The sequence below is a fragment of the Panthera onca genome, chromosome A3 (genome assembly GCF_046562875.1).
Source record: "Panthera onca isolate mPanOnc1 chromosome A3, mPanOnc1 haplotype 2, whole genome shotgun sequence".
Lineage (NCBI taxonomy): Eukaryota > Metazoa > Chordata > Mammalia > Carnivora > Felidae > Panthera > Panthera onca.
In genome coordinates, this window is record NC_138341.1 from 81,229,027 (window position 1) to 81,246,640 (window position 17,614).

General features: G+C 41.6%; 1 protein-coding gene across 4 annotated transcripts in view; it reads left to right on the forward strand.

Annotated features, from left to right (window-relative positions):
* The window catches only part of NPAS2 (neuronal PAS domain protein 2), a 159,213-nt gene that overhangs the window by 74,782 nt on the left and 66,817 nt on the right, over positions 1-17,614 (forward strand). For all 4 annotated transcript variants that reach the window (XM_078444374.2, XM_078444376.2, XM_078444377.2 and 1 more), the window contains exon 2: positions 357-410. In XM_078444374.2, coding sequence (XP_078300500.2) covers positions 379-410 — 32 coding nt within the window. In that variant the 5' untranslated portion in view covers positions 357-378. The remainder of the gene's footprint in view (positions 1-356; positions 411-17,614) is intronic.

The window sequence follows — 17,614 nt, forward strand, 5'->3', positions numbered from 1 at the left end:
GGTCCGGGAGGTCAAAACAACTTTCCTAATACAAACACATTATTTGCCTTTTTGACGCTCGTGAATATACAGTGAACCTTTCTAGAAGCTCCTTGAAAGCTATGACTGCATGGCTCTGACACCTAGAATGAGTGTTTGGGGATTTAAGATTTTTCAGTTTGAACCCACATACATATACAAGAGCTCTTTGGATCCTCAGTCATTTTTGAGAGTGTAAAGGGTTTTGCTGGAACCAAAAAGTTTGAGAACCTCTGGGCTAAGACTTGTGGGTTAAATCAGAGCAAAACAACAACCCCAGGAAAGACCTAGAAGAAAGGTCTAGAAGTAGACGCTAATCATCTGTTCTTTTTTTGCAGGAAAAACTGTGTAGAAAATCTAATGGATGAAGATGAGAAAGACAGGGCAAAGAGGTAAGAAGGAGCATCTTCCCTGCCTTGGTCTGTTCCATGCCATCTATGAGGCTCAAACATGCTTGTCCTCTTCCAACATAGATGAGCTATCCTGTGCATGTCCTGTGCAGCGGGACAGGGCACTAGGGACATGTTCTTGGTACCCACTCTCCTTGAAATATTGTAGTGCTCTACTAAAAAAATGTAGACCAGCTCCCCCAATTTTGTTCCTTATCCTGAAATTCCTCATTGTCTGGGACTTGCCAGGTGGTTTATATTTTCCACATGTTCATGTCTTAACCCTGGTGACTTGGGTCTCCTTTGAGAGGCCGCTGGCTCTTGCTTTTCCAGCACAGACACTGCTGAGCAAGGCAGCATGACCGGAGAGCCAGGCAGACCTGAGTTCAAATCCCGCTCTGCTGTGGGGAGTTGCCTGGCTTTGGACAATAATAGTAATAATCATTCCCAGATGTTGACCACGTAGTAATCACCCTCATGTGCTACGTGCTTCCATATACCCTATCTCAGTTTTCTCACCTGCACCTGGAGATATCGTAGCCACCTTGCACTGCTGTGGGATTGGCCAGAAATCCTAGTTCATTTGCTGGCATGTCAGAGCTCTTATAACCCTATTCTTGCTTATTCCTTCACTGGGCATTGATTGACTACCTACTGTGGGTAAAGTGGAGTCATAAAGCTGATATTTTGAAGGTAAAGACCTGTCAAATGTTACCAACATCGCACAGTTTGCCCCCGTGGGCAGTTACTATGTCAGGCTTCAGGGAAATAAAGATGATACGAGGAGGACACGGGTGAATGGTAGGTGGTTTGTAGGTGACTACAGATGATCAAGCTGCAAGTGACAGGCCCAGCAATGGAGTGTGTTCTCCTGGGAAAGTCTTCACTCAGGCCTGAGGACAAGCCTTCTCCCTCCAGTCTCATCTCTTTCTGTTCCCACAGTTGTGTGTATACCTGGGGGCAGGGGGAGGAAGAGGGGACGGTCCTTCAGTCCCCTGTGACAGGCTCTTGAACAGTTGCATGGCTGAAGGGATTGCCCACTTCCCTTCACAGAACCCACTGCCTGGTTGTCACTTACAGAATCCTCCACTTGCAAATGTTGCAGCCTTCAGAGATCCCCCAGTTCGGCATCTCCAGGGAGAGGGGCATCTGTCTTTCCAGTGTCACCAGTTGGGGGGCGGAAAGGGTGGTGGGCATGAAGACAACAAATCCCCAGCCACTCCAGACCTGCTAGACCTGAATCTGCAGAACACAGTGGGAGTCTGTATTGGTTGTTAATTCCCCCAAGTATTTCCTTAAAGAAAAATCAGGGAGCAGGGGAAATGGCCAGAGTTGTAGGCCGGACGGGGTTGGCATGGAGTGAGGATTGTCGAAACTGGATGGTCAGCACGGGGGGTTCATCATACTCTTACCTCTATACTTCTCCATGTTTCAAATTTTCTCTGATAAAAATTTGAATAGACAACAATTCAAATAATACCTCAGTTTATTCTGAAGGAACATGCCCTTCCCTTGGCATTGGGAAACAGGACTCCCCACAGCCATGCTTCTCAAACCTTAGGCCACAGCCTTCAAGGGTCACAAAATCCCTGTGGTCCCAAGTAACAAGTGGATGAATAGACTAACCCAGACCAGACAAGAATAGAATCTTCCTGCCCTCTCTCACAGACAGACTGGCTTCCGGTTCTTTCCTCTGTGTGTTTGACCTCTTGGTTTCCTCCCAGGTAGCTGTGGATTGCGTGCAAAGGCAGACAGCAGCGCTGTCCCAGATGATGAATTCCAACAAACCCTCACCTCTCCCCGCTTCCACTTCCTCACCTGCAACACTAGGCAATCATTTCTGTCCTGCAGCGACAGGGTTATTTGGGGAGGCAGCCACAAAATACACAAAGAAGCTCTTTCGTGTGTGTGTATGCGTGTTAATCGTTACACACGTGTGAAAATACAGGACACTCTCATACATTTACAAGGTATTCTCCTTGGTTAGCAGCATGAAAAGATGGGTAGGGGTGGCCAGCAGTCACCGAGTGCTTCTTGTGTGTCCTAATCCTCTACACTAAGTACTTTTCTATGCGTTAGCTCGTGTCATCTCAATGTTCTCTGAGGTGTGTTTCATTGTTATCCCCATTCTACAGAGGAAGAAACGAAGGCTCAGTAACATCATAAAGCTCTCACAAATGGCAGACGTTAAAGTTAAACAGGCTTCCTAACCTCAGATTCTGGTCCTATTCCCCAGACTACAAGAAAATCCCTTCATGTAGGGACTAACCCAGTCTGTCTGGCAGGCCCACACTGAGAGCTGTGTCGTGGTGTAACTTCGGAGTCCATGGGAGTTTGCTTCTGCCATCCTCATGTTAATGTCACCTTCCAGGCCCCCCCACCTCAGCCCTCCCTCTACTGCACTGCTTACCTCAAAATGCAGAGGAGATGAAATGCTACCATTCTCAGGGGTCACCAGATGGAGACATTCCAAGAAAATCTTGGCTAAAAGTTCTTAGAAATAAATCAGGTCGTATGCAGTTTCTTTCCATTCACTCCCACCCCCCGTGGCTTTGAGGAGGTGGGCACGCATGCTCTCACACTGCCCGTTTGGGAGTCTCCAGGCACACATCTGGGGTAGTGAGGTTGCTGGCTGGCCCTCACCCCCTCTCGACCTCAGTTGGGGAAACAGGTCTATAACGCTTGGCAATACCCAGATCTGTTTGCCAGAATAGCAGTGATAATGCAGGATCCCTCATAACACTTGGGAGAACCCAGGAGGAAATAACCATAATCCTAAGATTATATCCGTCTCAAAGCCTCTGGTTGTGCAGGTTTTGTAGCAGCAGCATCGGGAGGCCCTTCCCCTAATCCCACCTGGAGGCCTGAGAGGAATAGTTTTCACTCACACAGTTTTTTTTGACAAGATTAGAAATGCTTAGCTTCAGATCAAAACCCTCATTGTCTCCAGAAAACACACGCTATGTTGGGCAAGGTTTCCAAAGCTTTGGGCAATTCATGGTTTGTTCGGATTGTTTGATCAAGTATTCTGAACCGGGACACAGGTCCACTTTCTTCTGCGAATTTCCGTGTAAAACCAGCGAGTACTGAGTGCCTATTGTGTGTCAGAACTATTTGCTGTTTTTCCTTAGGGACAATACAAAAACATGGTCCATGAACTCAAAAAGGAAACAGTCTGATTGAGAGACATTTGGAATCCCTAGATAATGAGGTTCACAGTTTACCATTTTGTGGTCCAGTGATGCACATGCCTTTCTAATTCTGGTGTGACATAGTTTTGCGGGACGTGTGTCTGTGTGTGTGGCGGGGGGAGTCATCCAGGAAGTGGCGCAGTGGGGCAGGAAGTGCACAGCTTAGTTAGGAATGAGACAGGCCTGGCTTTGACTTCTGACGCTTTTACTTTCTGTCCTTGGATGAGTTACTCAACTTCTGTTACTGAGGAACTAAATGCAGCTGCGTGTAAGCGCCTCCTCGCACACTGCGGGGAACACAGTGCTAATAAGAAATGCTAAGATGTATGGAGCACTCAGTGTGTGCCTGCGGCAGCTGACATGCGTAAGCTCTCTCATCCTCACAACACCCCCCTCAACATAGGCTTTTACCAGCCTCATTTTACAGTTGAGAAAGCCAGGGCCTGGAACCACACAGCCAGTAAGTGGCAGGCAGGGATTCAAACCAAGGTATGATTTTGAGTTCTGGGCTCCTAAGGACCTCTCCTGACAGTCAGTAAGTGGAAGCTACTCCCTTTGGTCGACCATGTGCCCAAGGGGTAGGGACAGAAAGTGTTGTATGAATCCTCGCTTTCCAAAGAAAGCCAGTTTCTATAACTTTGCAGTGTTGTAAAGTACAACTTACTCCATTTCTTGAGAGAACGGAACACTAAGAGGAAATTCTTTCATGGTGGCCTCTTCCTTCTGTCCAGTATTGAATGAGTAATTCATCAGCATTCGTTAAAGTTACATTAACTCCTACCAGCTGGGAAGTTTTGTTTCCCTAATTGTGTGCATTTTTGTCGCAGGAGGGAAGATGGGTGGTGAGTTGAGAGCTATTGCTACCTTTTGTTAATAAGAATGAAGAATGTCAGGCAAAATAGCTTGGGGTTCTCAATAAAGGATGCTGGTTTGCAAACACAAGCTAAACAATTTTATTATTCTTTGACCCTCATCCTTACAGTCTTAACACTGATAAAATGGCCAGGCAAGAGGGAGAGAACATCGCTGCAACCGAGACACTCATCCATGCACTTTTGCAGAAGCAAGTGTTGCAAAAAGAAAAGCTTTAGCCTTAGTATTCCTCCTGGCTCCCCCCAGGGTAGTTTGTCGACATGGACCAATGACTGAGACCATTCGGGCACCCTTCCATCAGTGTTGGTTAACTAAGAAATGTACTAAGCAGCGGGAAGATAAAGAGGAGGATACACAGCATCACCCTGCCCTCAAAGGATTTTGGGGCAAGTTAGGGAGGCTTTCTTGAAAACAAGCATAAAGGAGAAATCATATCTTGCAGGGTCTGTGTTGAGCTAAGCCAGGATGATGGTCACAATTCATAAGCTCTGTTTCTCAGCCAAGTGCCTTTCATGGAGAGTAATATGGTTAAGAGGAAAGACTGGCCTCATTTTATTGTTTCATTTCTCTAGATGTAAATTCTGTAGGTCTGAAAGGAAAGGCTAGTCCGATCCACGAAGGTTGTAGCCCACTTGGAGGACTCCAGCTCTGGGCGCACTCACTGATGCCCCTGTGTACAGGCTCAGTGCAGAATGAAAAGCCTGACCCTGTGCAGTATATGTCGATGTTTCCAGCTGGAGCCTATCTTGCTAATTTTGCTGTGATTTTCTTTCATAGGCTCTTGACTGGGAGTTACGCATATCATCATAAGCCCCAACACAGGGAAAAAAATGATAGTAAAAACATTTTTGAGACTTCCTTTCTGTTTGTTTTATTTGGTGATTAAGGCAGCAGCAGGCATTGCAAGAATATAGACGTATCAGGACACACGATTCATTTATATTACCCTGTAATTTCCAGATGAGTGATTCTGTATTCCAAACAAAGGGAAAAAGTAGAACTGTACTCACAGGCAGAATGCTAATTCTTACTGTGGCCCAGTAAACAGCAGAATGGAAAAAGGGCCTCCCTCTATTTGGGGCTCTTGGCTTCTACCCTAGTGGGGTACTTTGGTCAGCTAAGAAGCATTGTCAGAAAGAGAATTGTATGCCTGGTAGGCTTAGAAACTTGGGAAAGTCTTAGCTCAGGGACACCCAGAAATTCTCTGGGAGCATCTGAGGTAGAGAAGAATTCACTAAAAACTCTTTCAATAATTTCAATAAATTTTAAATTGAAAAAGGGATGGGCAGAAGTCAGCCATTTTGAAAATGTTTCTTTTCTGCAGAAAAAGCTAAATATTCCTTTGAGAATTTCAGTGACAAGTTGCTAAAGATTGTGCTCCCATGAAACTCTCCCTGTGTGACTGTTAAGTAAGAATCACTGGAAAATTAGGCCAGCTTCTCATTTGGGCCCCAACATTTCCTGATACCTCTGGGTAGAAGTAAAGATGTTCCGGTTACATCTCAGGAAGAAGGAATAGCACAAGCCGAGCACAGTCATCCCACAAACACTTCACCAAATGTCTGCGGTAGAAAACAAATTGAGTCTCCAGAATTCTCCATGAGGTGAGGGAGACATCATCCTGACCCATCTAGCTCCACATGGGATGACTTTTCTCTCCACACACCCAGATGATATTCTTTCCTGGAACCAAGCTGCTGAAGGCTCCTGAGCTCAGTGGTGTCCCCAGCCCCCACAGTCTGGGCGTGCAGGGAGGCTGTCTGACTTATGGTCATGAGGAGGTGTGCACCTGTCCCAAGGACCCAGGCCTGGGCACAGGAAGGGACTGCACTGGCTTTAAATGGAACTTGCTTTATGTCAGAGTTCCCTGGAATGTATTCTGAACAACACTAACCTCAGGAAATGCCCCCCCCCAAGACAAGTTTGGGCCATGCTGTTTACTTTTTCTCCCTTTTGGAGAGTTTCAGGGCTCCTTAGCACATTGAAAGTGCTAAAACTGCAATTAGAAAATAAACCAAAATCTGTTCCATTTTATGTAACTGTGAATTTAAAAAATTATCTGGAGGAAAAAAACAAAAATTGGTAACAACAAAATAAACTTCTCTGACCATAGTCCTTTTTCCCAAAATAATTCTTCATGATTTTCCATGGAAGCCCTTTTACCCAACACTGTCTTAAATCAACTTTATTCCCATCATTTTAGCACATTTTCTTACATATGAAAATACACCAAAACAACATTTGAAAAATAGTAAAATGTTGAAAGAAGTAAATAAATCTCATTTATAATCATACTACCTAGAGATAGACACCGTTAACATTTTGACGTATTTCCTGTCTCGTTTTCCTACATGTCCATCAAATTTTAAAGGGAATACTCTTACAAGGTTTTTGTTAATGTGGCTGATCAGACTCTAATTTATTCTTCATGAAAGTTGACCTTTCACGGATAGGACTGTCTTAATGTGGAACATACTTAAATTTATGTCATGCCTGTGAGCATTGCATTGTTCCATTTGCCTCTCCGGATGTTGACAGTGAGCACCTACTTGATATATTTCAATTCTACAAGAAACTGTGAGTTCATTCCTCAACCACTCCCTCTGTTTCAGGTACTCCAAAGACTTGTAGAGACTTCAAAAGAAGCATAAGACCTAATTCCAATAAGGATAGCCTTCTCAAACAGGTTCATTTTGCTCTGTGTATAATACTCAAGTCTGAGAGGGCTCATCTGCACGCTTATCAGTTCCTGTCTCATACTATAATGTGGAACTAGTTAGCTCAGTGTAGATATGCCAGAATTCCTGGTCTGGAAGGAACCTTGGGCATCACTGAGTCTTTCTTTAGGCATTAACTCTCCTGAGTATCTGTTACCGTGTAAATGTGCCTCTCCAAAATGCACAGGATTAAAGCGACAGCATTTATTTGCCTGTGGATCTTCAATATGGGTATGGCCTAGAAGGGAATGCTTGTCTCTGTCCCATGTGGTCTCAGCTAGAGCTGAGATGGTGGGCTGGCACCACCTGAAGACACACTCATTCCCATGGCTAGTGGTTGATGTAGGCTGTCAGCTGGGACTGTGGCTTTCCGTATGGAGATGTAGCGGCTTCCTCACAACACGTGACTGGGTTCCAGGGTGAGCGTCATGGACAAGAGAGTCAGTGGGGAGCTGTGTGTCCTCTTACTCCCTGACCTTGGAAGTCAGGCAGTTCCCTTGTGCTACATTCTGTTCCCTTAGACACAAGTCACTGAGGCCAGCCAGCCCACACTCAACGGGAGGGGAATTAGAACTCACCTTTTAATGGGGGGAGTGAATTTCAGACAATTTTTAATTCTCCAGCTTGAAATCACCTTATCAGTGTCCTCACTATTCTGTAAGAGGAAGCCAAGGTCCATGGAGGTGGAAATCCCTTGTCCACTCTCTCTCATGGCATAGGTAGCAGAACCAGGATGAGGACTCCTATCTTCTGGTTACTGGTCTAAGGTTCCTCCGGCTAAGCTGTATCATCCCGGTTCTCTGCTACCCCACCACTCTTCAACTTCCAGGGGTAGCTGTAAGTGTGAAAACAATATACTTCATAAAATGTCTTTAGCTCCTCACCATGGAGACCCTCTATGGGAAAAAGCCGTTCTTCATGGAACTACATACTTCCAGACTTACTGCATACTTCATGGAACTTCATGGAGTTCCAGCAAGGGAAGCCCACTGGTGCTTCCGTCACCAGTTCTGGCCACTGCTGTCCAACTGTATTGGGTAGCATTTGATTTTTTCAGTTTTTATTTCATGTGGCCAACTGCATGTGATTCAGAGAGCATCTTCGATTTTCCCTCATCAGCATGTTCTATCTACTCAGTTAATAAAACTAGACTTACTGGGGCTAATTTAAAAGATGGATACCTTGGGATTAAACATCAGGAAGAGATCCTAGTATGGAAGTATGTCAGGTGTTAAGGATAGTTTCTCACTGGATGCTGGAGAGGTGTAAGCAGCAGGTGCCACCAGCCAGACCTGTCTGCACATGAAGTAGATTAAAAGGAAGAGTCCACTCATTATAGTAATTTTTTCCCCTTTTCCACTGATTTGTTCTTTATTCCTGATCTAGCTCACCAATCAGGAGTTCTGATACAGTGATTTTTAATTTCTTCCCCTTAGGGAAACACAGGATTTTTGGTGACATAAAATGCACCTGCATCACTGTCATGTGCCCTTGTGAATTTAGAGAGGACTGAGTACACATTCACCTACATGCTCAAACTCCCCATTCCTGCCATGGGGGCCTCCCTAGAAGGATGGGAGATGAGCATCTTTCTTCTTGGTCTATGCCACAGGTTTCTCAGAAGGACCTGATCCCCATCTCAGCTATAGCTATGCCTCTTGAGTAGTTGAGTGTAAAACCCAGTCTTGCACACTAAGTGTGCACACCCTGTGATCATCTCCTCACCAAGAAGAAAAGGAGAGAAGCATTGAGTATGGTTTATATAATATGCATCTATTTCATGAAATCCCCCAATAAAAGGGCATTCAAGGTACCACTTATTGGAGAAATACAAGAGGGGTGTGTTTGTGTGTGTACATGTGCATATATGCTCAACCCCCCTCCACAACACTTGACCTTGGAACCATGGTCCTATCCCACCTCCCTTTGTGTAATACCTCTCCTTCCTTGAGTCCCCCTGATATACCATAAGCACCATCATCTTATAAGAATGCCAGTGGCTGTGTTAAATCTCACTTAGATCCTGAAATGCAAGTACAACCCTCCTGTGGAATTCCAGAGCTCTGGGAGCCTACACCTCTGCCTCTCACCCCATGTGCCCTAGCTAGACCAGTATGGGTACCCAAATTTATCCTCAGTCAGTAGGGAGAGTAGTTTTATTGGCTTAATAAACTCCATGTTGATATGCAGTATAGTTTCCTTTTGATACTTTTCAATGCTAGATCACATCAAAGTGATACACTCATGCCAAGGGAAGGACCTACCCAATTAATCTGTAATCCTCCTTGTTTTCCAAAAGCCACCCAGAAATATGTTTCCTTAAGAGTCTATTATTACTATTGTCCAGCTCTCCCCTATATACTTTCCTGCAAAAGAATCTTCTTTACAGACCCTGCCATCAGGACTTCAGATTCTATGTTCCCACCTTTTGATTTCTATGGATCTTTTACATACTCACTAAAAAAAGTATGAAAAGATATGTGGACATTCTGAACTGGGTAAGATGGAGTCAGCCTACTCCATCCTGTCCACCACACTGAATACAGTTCTAAAACCTTGGCAAAATGTATGTAACAGCTAATTGAGGACCCTGAAAGTATGTAGTAGGAGGCAGATTGGAAAAGTATCAAAATTTGAAGTACTACTGAACTGGCATTTTCTTCCCTCTAGTACCCCCTAGCCTAGACTCAATGCAGCCAAAACCCAGAAGTGGGCATCTGTGCTGACAAAGAGAGGACACAGAGAAGCCCTCTACATGCAGGACAGGATCAGGGTCTCTAATGCTCAGATTGAGTGAGGGGAAATCTGCCCTGTTTTGTTTTTTTCTCCATATCCTTGTACCCTGTAAGCAATCCTGTGATAGCAGCAGCAACAGTAGCAACAGCAACAACAACATGGGCCCATAGGAAACTTAAAATGTCGAGGAAAAGGAATCTTTCTGAGCAGAGGAACTATATTCTAAGAGGGTGGGATGAAACCCTGTTGTTTTTTTCTTCCTTTCTATTTTCCTACTGCATGGCCCCAAATGAAGGTGCACATGTAGGAAGTGTGAGGCAAAGCAGAATAAAGCAAAGAACCAGCTTTCTGGCCAGAGGAACTAAAAGGGAGCCTTGGGAACCAAAAAGTACTGGGAAGAGATATGAGAGGAAGGAGCTCAGGAAAGTGAACATATAAAGAAGGTTATGAGATCCTGAGCTCCCCACCAATCTGAATATGCATGGGTCTGACCTTAAGTAGTATACCGTAGACTTTCAGACTGAACCGCAGGATAGACCACCACCCGACATCCAAGACCAGCCACATGGGATAAATCTAGATAGCACCATGAATTTCTTATCAGAAACTATGGAAGCCATCTATCTAGTAGTGACACAATATTTTTTAAAAGTTTAAAGGAAAGAACCATTAGCCCAGAATTCTATGTCCAATAAAAATATCCTTCAGAGATGAAGGTAAGTGAAGACATTCTCAAGTTAAAAAAAGCAAAACAAAACAAGACAAAAATAAGAAAGTTTCTTATCAACAGACCTTCTCTGAAAGAATTGCTGAAGGAAGCTGTTATAACAGAAAGGAAATGATACCAGATAGAAACTTGGAGTATGAGATATAAAGGAAGAAGAGAAATGGTAAATATCTGGCTACATAGAATAAATAGTCTGACATTTGGGGGAAAACAACATAATCTGATCTGATTCACTGTATGTAGATGTAGGGCACAAGATGACTACATCATAAAGGAAGGGAGTATATAGAGAACTATATGGAAAAAAGTTTCTACATTCCACTTTAAATGGTAAAATATTATAAGTAGGTTCTGAAAAGATAATTTTTATATTATAATCCAAAGAGTAATTACTGAGCACTATACAAGGAACTATAGTAAATAAAAATATAATAGATAAATTAAAATGAAATACTAAAAATGTTTAAACAACCCAAAAGAAAACAGGATAGAAGAAATAGAAACAAAAACAAAAAAAATGAAAAAAAACCCAGAAAACAGATGGCAAAATGATATACCTAAATCCAAACTTATAATTATATTAAATGTAAATGGTCTAAACATGCCAACTAAGAAAGATTGTCAGAATGAATTTTTCTAATGACTTAACTATATGCTGTCCACAAGGTATTCACTTCAAATATGATGATATAAGTAGGTTCAAAGTAAAACTGTGGAAAATGATATACCACAAAACATTAATAAATTAATAAATTAATTCATTAATAAATTAATAAATTAATAAATTAATTTATTAATAAATTAATAAAAAGAAAGCCAGAGTGACTATATTAATATAAAATAAAGTAGATTGCAAAGCAAAGAAAATTTCCAGGAATAGTGACAGTACATAATACTAGTCAATTTACCAAGAACACATAGCAATTCTAAATGTGTATACACCTAACAACTGAGCTTCAAAATACATGAAGCACAACCTAAAGAAGTTTACTGAGTCTTTAATATGCTTATCTCAGGAATAGAACTAGTAGAGAGAAAGTCAGCAAGGGTATAGAAGAATTTAAAAACACCAAAACACCATTGACATTTATAGAATACTCCACCTACCAATAGCAGAATACACACTGTTTTCAAGTACCCATTGAACATTCCCTAACCAAATTCTGCTTTATAAAATAAGTGTAAACAAGTCTAAATGAACCGAAAGTAAATTGCAAACAGAAAGATGGCAGGAACAATATCTCTAAAACTTGGAAGTTAAACAGTTTGGCTCCTAAGTAATTCAAAGGTTAAAGGGAAGTCTCAAAGAATTTTAGAACTGAACAAATATAAAAAATACAACATACCCAAACTTGTGGGTTTCAGTGAAAGCAGTGCTTAGAGGGAAATCTCTAGCATTAAATGATTATAGTAGGAAAGAGAAAAGTCTCAAATCAATAACTAAGCTTCCACCTTATGAAACTATAAACAGTAGAGCAAAATAAATTCAAAGCAAAAAGAAGAATGGAAATTATAGATGTGAGAGCAGAAATCAATAAGATTGAAAGCAGAAATATAATAGAGAAAACCCAAAGGTAACTTTAAAAAAATCAATAAAATTGGTAAGCCTTTTGCAAATATGACCAAAAAAAAAAAAAAAAGCCACAAATTACCAATAGCAGGAGTAAAAAAGGAGATATTATTACACACCCTTCAGACATTTAAAAAGACATTAAAAGACCATAATAGAATACTATAAACAACTGTATCCATGTAAATTTGACAAATTAGATGAGAGGTACCAATTACTCAAAAACCAGAAGCTATCAAAACTCCTACAAGATGAAATAGAAATCTTGAAGTGTCCTATAATTAATAAAGAAATTGAATGTGTAGTTAAAAGTCTTCTGAAAAAAGGAATCTCAGACCCAGATGGTTCCACTGATAACTTCTGCCAAACATTAAAAGAAAAAATATCACCAATTCTACACAGTCCCTTCCAAAAAGTTAAGAGAAGGAAATACTTCCCAACTTATTTATGAGACAAGCATTACCCAGAAAAAAAATAGTACAAGAAAAGAAAACTACAGACCAATATCCTTCATAAACACAGATGTAAAAATCCTCAATAAAACTTTAGCAAGTTGTATATGTGTGTGTGTGACATATACATCATGTACACATATATGTAAACTACATCATGACCAAGTGGAGTTTTATCCAAGGATTGCAAGGCTGTTCAGTATTCAAAAACCAGTCATTATAATCCACCAAGTTAGCAAGCTAAAGAAGAAAAACCAAAACCACATGATCATATTACATGAATACAGGGTTTTGACAGGGGTTTGACAGAATTCAACTTTTATTTATGATATAAACTCAGCGAACTAGGAATAGGAGAGAATTTCCCTAAACTGGATAAAGGGCATTTGCATAAAACCATTAGCTGATATACTTATTGGCAAAAGACTGAACATATTCCCCCTAAGGTGGGGAATAAGACAAAGGTATCTGCTGTCATCACTCCTATTCAATATCATAGAGCAGTAAGACAGAAAAAGAAAGCAAAGTCATGTTGATTGGAAAAAAGGAAATAATACTAACCTATTCAAAGATACCATGTTTGTATATATAGAACATCCCAAGAGATTTATCAAAACAAAGAAATATAAAACTCCTATAATTAATAAATAAATTTAGTAAGTTGACAGGATACACAAGGTCAGCACACAAATCATCTTTCTGTCGGCTAGCACTGAACTATTAGAAACTAATATTAAAAATACCATGCCACTTGTAATCAATCCAAAAGAATGAAATAGGTATAAATTTATATATGGGATATATGTGTGAAAATTGCAAAATGCTCATGATAGAAATCAGGGAAAACCTAAATAAATAGAAAAATATATTGTGTTTATGACTAGAAGACTCAAAAGAGTAAAAATGCAAAATTTCCACAAATTGGTCCATAGATTTAAAGCAATTTCAATCAAGGGGTGCCTGTGTGGCTCAGTCAGTTGGGCGTCTGACTTCGGCTCAGGTCATGATCTTGCAGTTTGTGAGTTCGAGCCCCGCATCGGGCTCTGTGCTGACAGCTCAGAGCCTGGAGCCTGCTTCAGATTCTGTGTCTCCCTCCCTCTCTGCCCCTCCCACATTCGTGCTCTGTCTGTCTCTCTCAAAAATAAGTGAACATTAAAAAAATTGAAAGCAATTTCAATCAAAATCCTGGTAGAACTCTGTAGATATAGACAAGTTGATTATAAATTATAATGGAAAGACAGAGAAACTAGAATAGTCAAAATAATTTTGAAAAAGAAGAATAAAGTTGGAGGAATCACATGATCCAATTTTAAGGCTATTATAAAACTACAGTAATTGAGACAGCATGGCATTGTGGAGGAATAGATCCATAGTCAATGAGACAGAATAGAGAGTATAGAGAACCCAGAAATTGACCTACATAAATATGACCAACTGATTTTTTTACAAAGGTGCAACAATAATCCCATGTAGGAATGCTTTGTCTTCAGTGGTGCTGGAACTATTGGACATCCATATACAACAAATAAACTTCAACCTAAACCTTATAGGTTATAAAAATAACTAACTCAAAATGGATTGTGAAATGTGGAATGTGTAAAACTCCTGGAAAAAAAAAACACAGGAGTAAATTTCTGGTCTGAGGTTGGGCAGAGGGTTCCCAGACCTGACAACAAAAGCACAATCCACAAAAGGAAAAAAATTGCTAACTTGGACTTCATCAAAATGAGAAACTTTGTGAAAGACACCATTAAGAGAATAAAAAGGTGAGCAGTGAGAAAATACGGACAAATCATATGTCGGACAAAGGACTTGTGTCGGAATATATAAAGGATGCTTAACACTCAACAGTAAGGATATAAAAGACCCAGTTTAAAAATGAGCAGAATGCCTGGGTGGTCAGTCAGTTAAGCTTCTGACTTCAACTCAGGTCATGATCTCATGGTTCATGAGTTCAAGTCCCACATCAGGCTCTCTGCTGTCAGTGCAGAGCCCTCTTTGGATCTTCTGTCTCCCTTACTCTCTGCTCCTCCCCTGCCCTCTCTCTCTCTCTCTCTCTCTCTCAAAAATAAATAAACATTAAAAAAATTTAAAAATTGGCAAAAGACATGAACAAATGCTTCACCAAAGAAGATATAAGATGGCAAAAAAATGTACATGAAAAGATGTAGAACATCATTAGCCATTAGATAAATGCAAATTTAAGCCCCAGTGAGATAATACTGCACATGTCTTAGATTAGGTAATTTTTAAAGTACTGACAATACTAACTCCCCTTAAGGACATAGAACATCTGGTTTGCTCCTATAGGACTGGTGAGAGGTAGGATGGTAGGGCCACTCTGGAAAACAGTTTGGCAGTTTACTATGAAGTTGCACATACAATTTCCATATGATCCAGGTTACTTTCTTCAGAGGGCTAAAACCTTGTGTTCACACAAAAACCTGTACACAAATGCATACAACAGCTCTCTTCATAATCACCAAAAGTGGGAAGCAACCTGAATTTCCTTTGCAGGTAAATGGATAAACCAGCTGTGGGACATCCATACAATAAAAAAGTGCTCAGCACTAAGAAGGGGCAAGGTACTGATAGGCACCATGACTTGAATGAATCTCAAAGGCATTCTGTGGGTAGAAGAAGCCAGGCTCAGGGGTTACATGCTGTATGATTGTATCTCTATGACATTTTCCACAAGGGAGCATAGTGATGGAACACAGAACAAGGCTTGCCGTTGGTTAACAGGCATGGAGAGAATGAAGGAGCTTTAGAGGGAACTCTTCTGTCTCTGGGTCATGATGATGGTTACATGAATTTATACACATGCAAAAATTTATAGAACTGTGCCCAAAAGAAAATGTTTACCGTATGTTCATTTTAAGAGTAATAATCTTAAAGATATGTATCATCAGTGTTACTTTCTCATAGACAAATGAAATTCAGGTGAAATTCCTTTGCCTCTGACCCCCACATTCTCCCCCATGCTCCACATAGTGGGTCTGGTTAGTGCCCAATTCAGGGAGCAGAGTCCCTAGCCATGTAGGGCACAGTACTGTGGCTGACCAGCCTCACCTCTCCTTCCTGTCTCTGCTCACTTCCCCCTGAGCTGGGGTCCCTTTCCCCCTTTCCCCGGTTTCTTAACCATTTCCCTCCCCCAGACTGTCCATCAGTACCCTGTCCTGGATTCATCCAAAAGCCAAGACCAGATTGCCTGTACTGGCATTTGAGACTGTGGTTGACCTCACTCTTCTTGTCCTCTCTCTCACTTTACTTTCTCACATGTCCCCAACTGTCCTGTCAAACCTGGCCAGTCAGCTCTTCCTGGGCTGTCTTCCCACCGCCTGCCTGCCCACCCCTCAAGGCCACCTTGCATGCAGCCCCTTCCCTGAGGGCTCCCCTCACCGCCTCACAGGGCTGATCTCCTTCCTTTGTGAACTCCCTTGGCAATTTGTCTAAACTTGTCACCTAGCCCTTATCATGTTGTACCTGATGTGTGAAATCCATCTCTTCCTCTAGACTCTAAGCTTCTTTTAGTTGGCTGTTTTTAGTTGTTTTTCTGCAGCATTCTTCCCTGAACACAAATACCATTATCCTATTAGCATGAAATGCCATTTTTCTGCAGAATGTGTTTTGTTTCTGTGCTATAACCTCAAGCAGCCAGAATTCGTCACTCTTAGTCCTGTGCTTCCAGAGCACTGGTACAAAGCTCCATAACACATACCTTCACGGTGGTTCTGGAGGGAGTTGTGGAAGGGAACAGGAGAGTGCAGCGCTTCACGGCATGGGCATCCAAGCCAGCCTGCTCCACCACTGCCTACTGATGTGACTTCAGTGAGTCACACAACCTCTCAGTGCCTCAGCTGCTTCATCTGTGAAATGGGGATAATAGTATCTATCTTAAAGGGTCATCATGAGGATTAATATATGTGAAGCACTTAAAATGGTGCCTGTTACATAGTAAGTACCCAGCAAAGGTTATCTGTGTAACCAATATCCCTTGAGGGACACTAGGAAATATAACTTGGGGGCTTTTTGAGCCCTTCATTCAAACCAAAGGGTCAGGTTTGTATCAATGTATATTTAACACACACACACACACACACACACACACACACACACACCTTCCCTTCCAGCCTTTCTCTCTCCCCCTCTCTCTGTCTCTCTTTCTCTCCCTCTCCCTCTCCTGTCTCTTAAATCCAATATGAAGAGAAACACCCCAACTGAAAAATGGGCAGAAGATTTGAACAGACATTTTACAAAAGAAAATATATGAAACAACAGTAAGCATGTGAAAGGGTGTCCAACATCATTAGTCATCAGAAAAATGCAACCTAAAACCACAATGGGGAAACATTACAATGCCTAAAGGAAGAAGAGACAGACAATACCACATGTTGACAGGCGTGTGAAGCATAAACTGCTGGTGGAAATGCAGGCACAGTACAGCCACTTGGCATAACAATATGGCGGTATCTTATAACAGTGAACTAGTAAACATATATATACTTACAATAGGAATTAGCAATTTCACACCTATGTATTTACCCAAGAGAAATGTGTGCCTATGTCTACACAAAGACATGGATGTGACTGCTCACAGCAGCATTCTTCTCAATACCCCTGAACTGGAAACAACCCAATGGAATACTAGTCAGCCATCAAAAGGAATGAAATGTTAATGTATGCAACAACATGGATGGATCTCAAAAACTTAATGCTCCATGTACGTTAGAGACTATATGCTGTCTGATTCTATTTGTATGAAATTCTAAACATGGCAAAACTAAACTGACAACAGCAGTGGCTTCCTGTGGCTGTCATCAAGGGGGACATCAGCAAGTTGGAGGAGAATACCTTTCAGGATGAGGGAACCATTCTGTCTCTGGGTTTCGGTGGTGGTTACACAATTACCAAACTTCATCAAACCAGACACTTAAAATG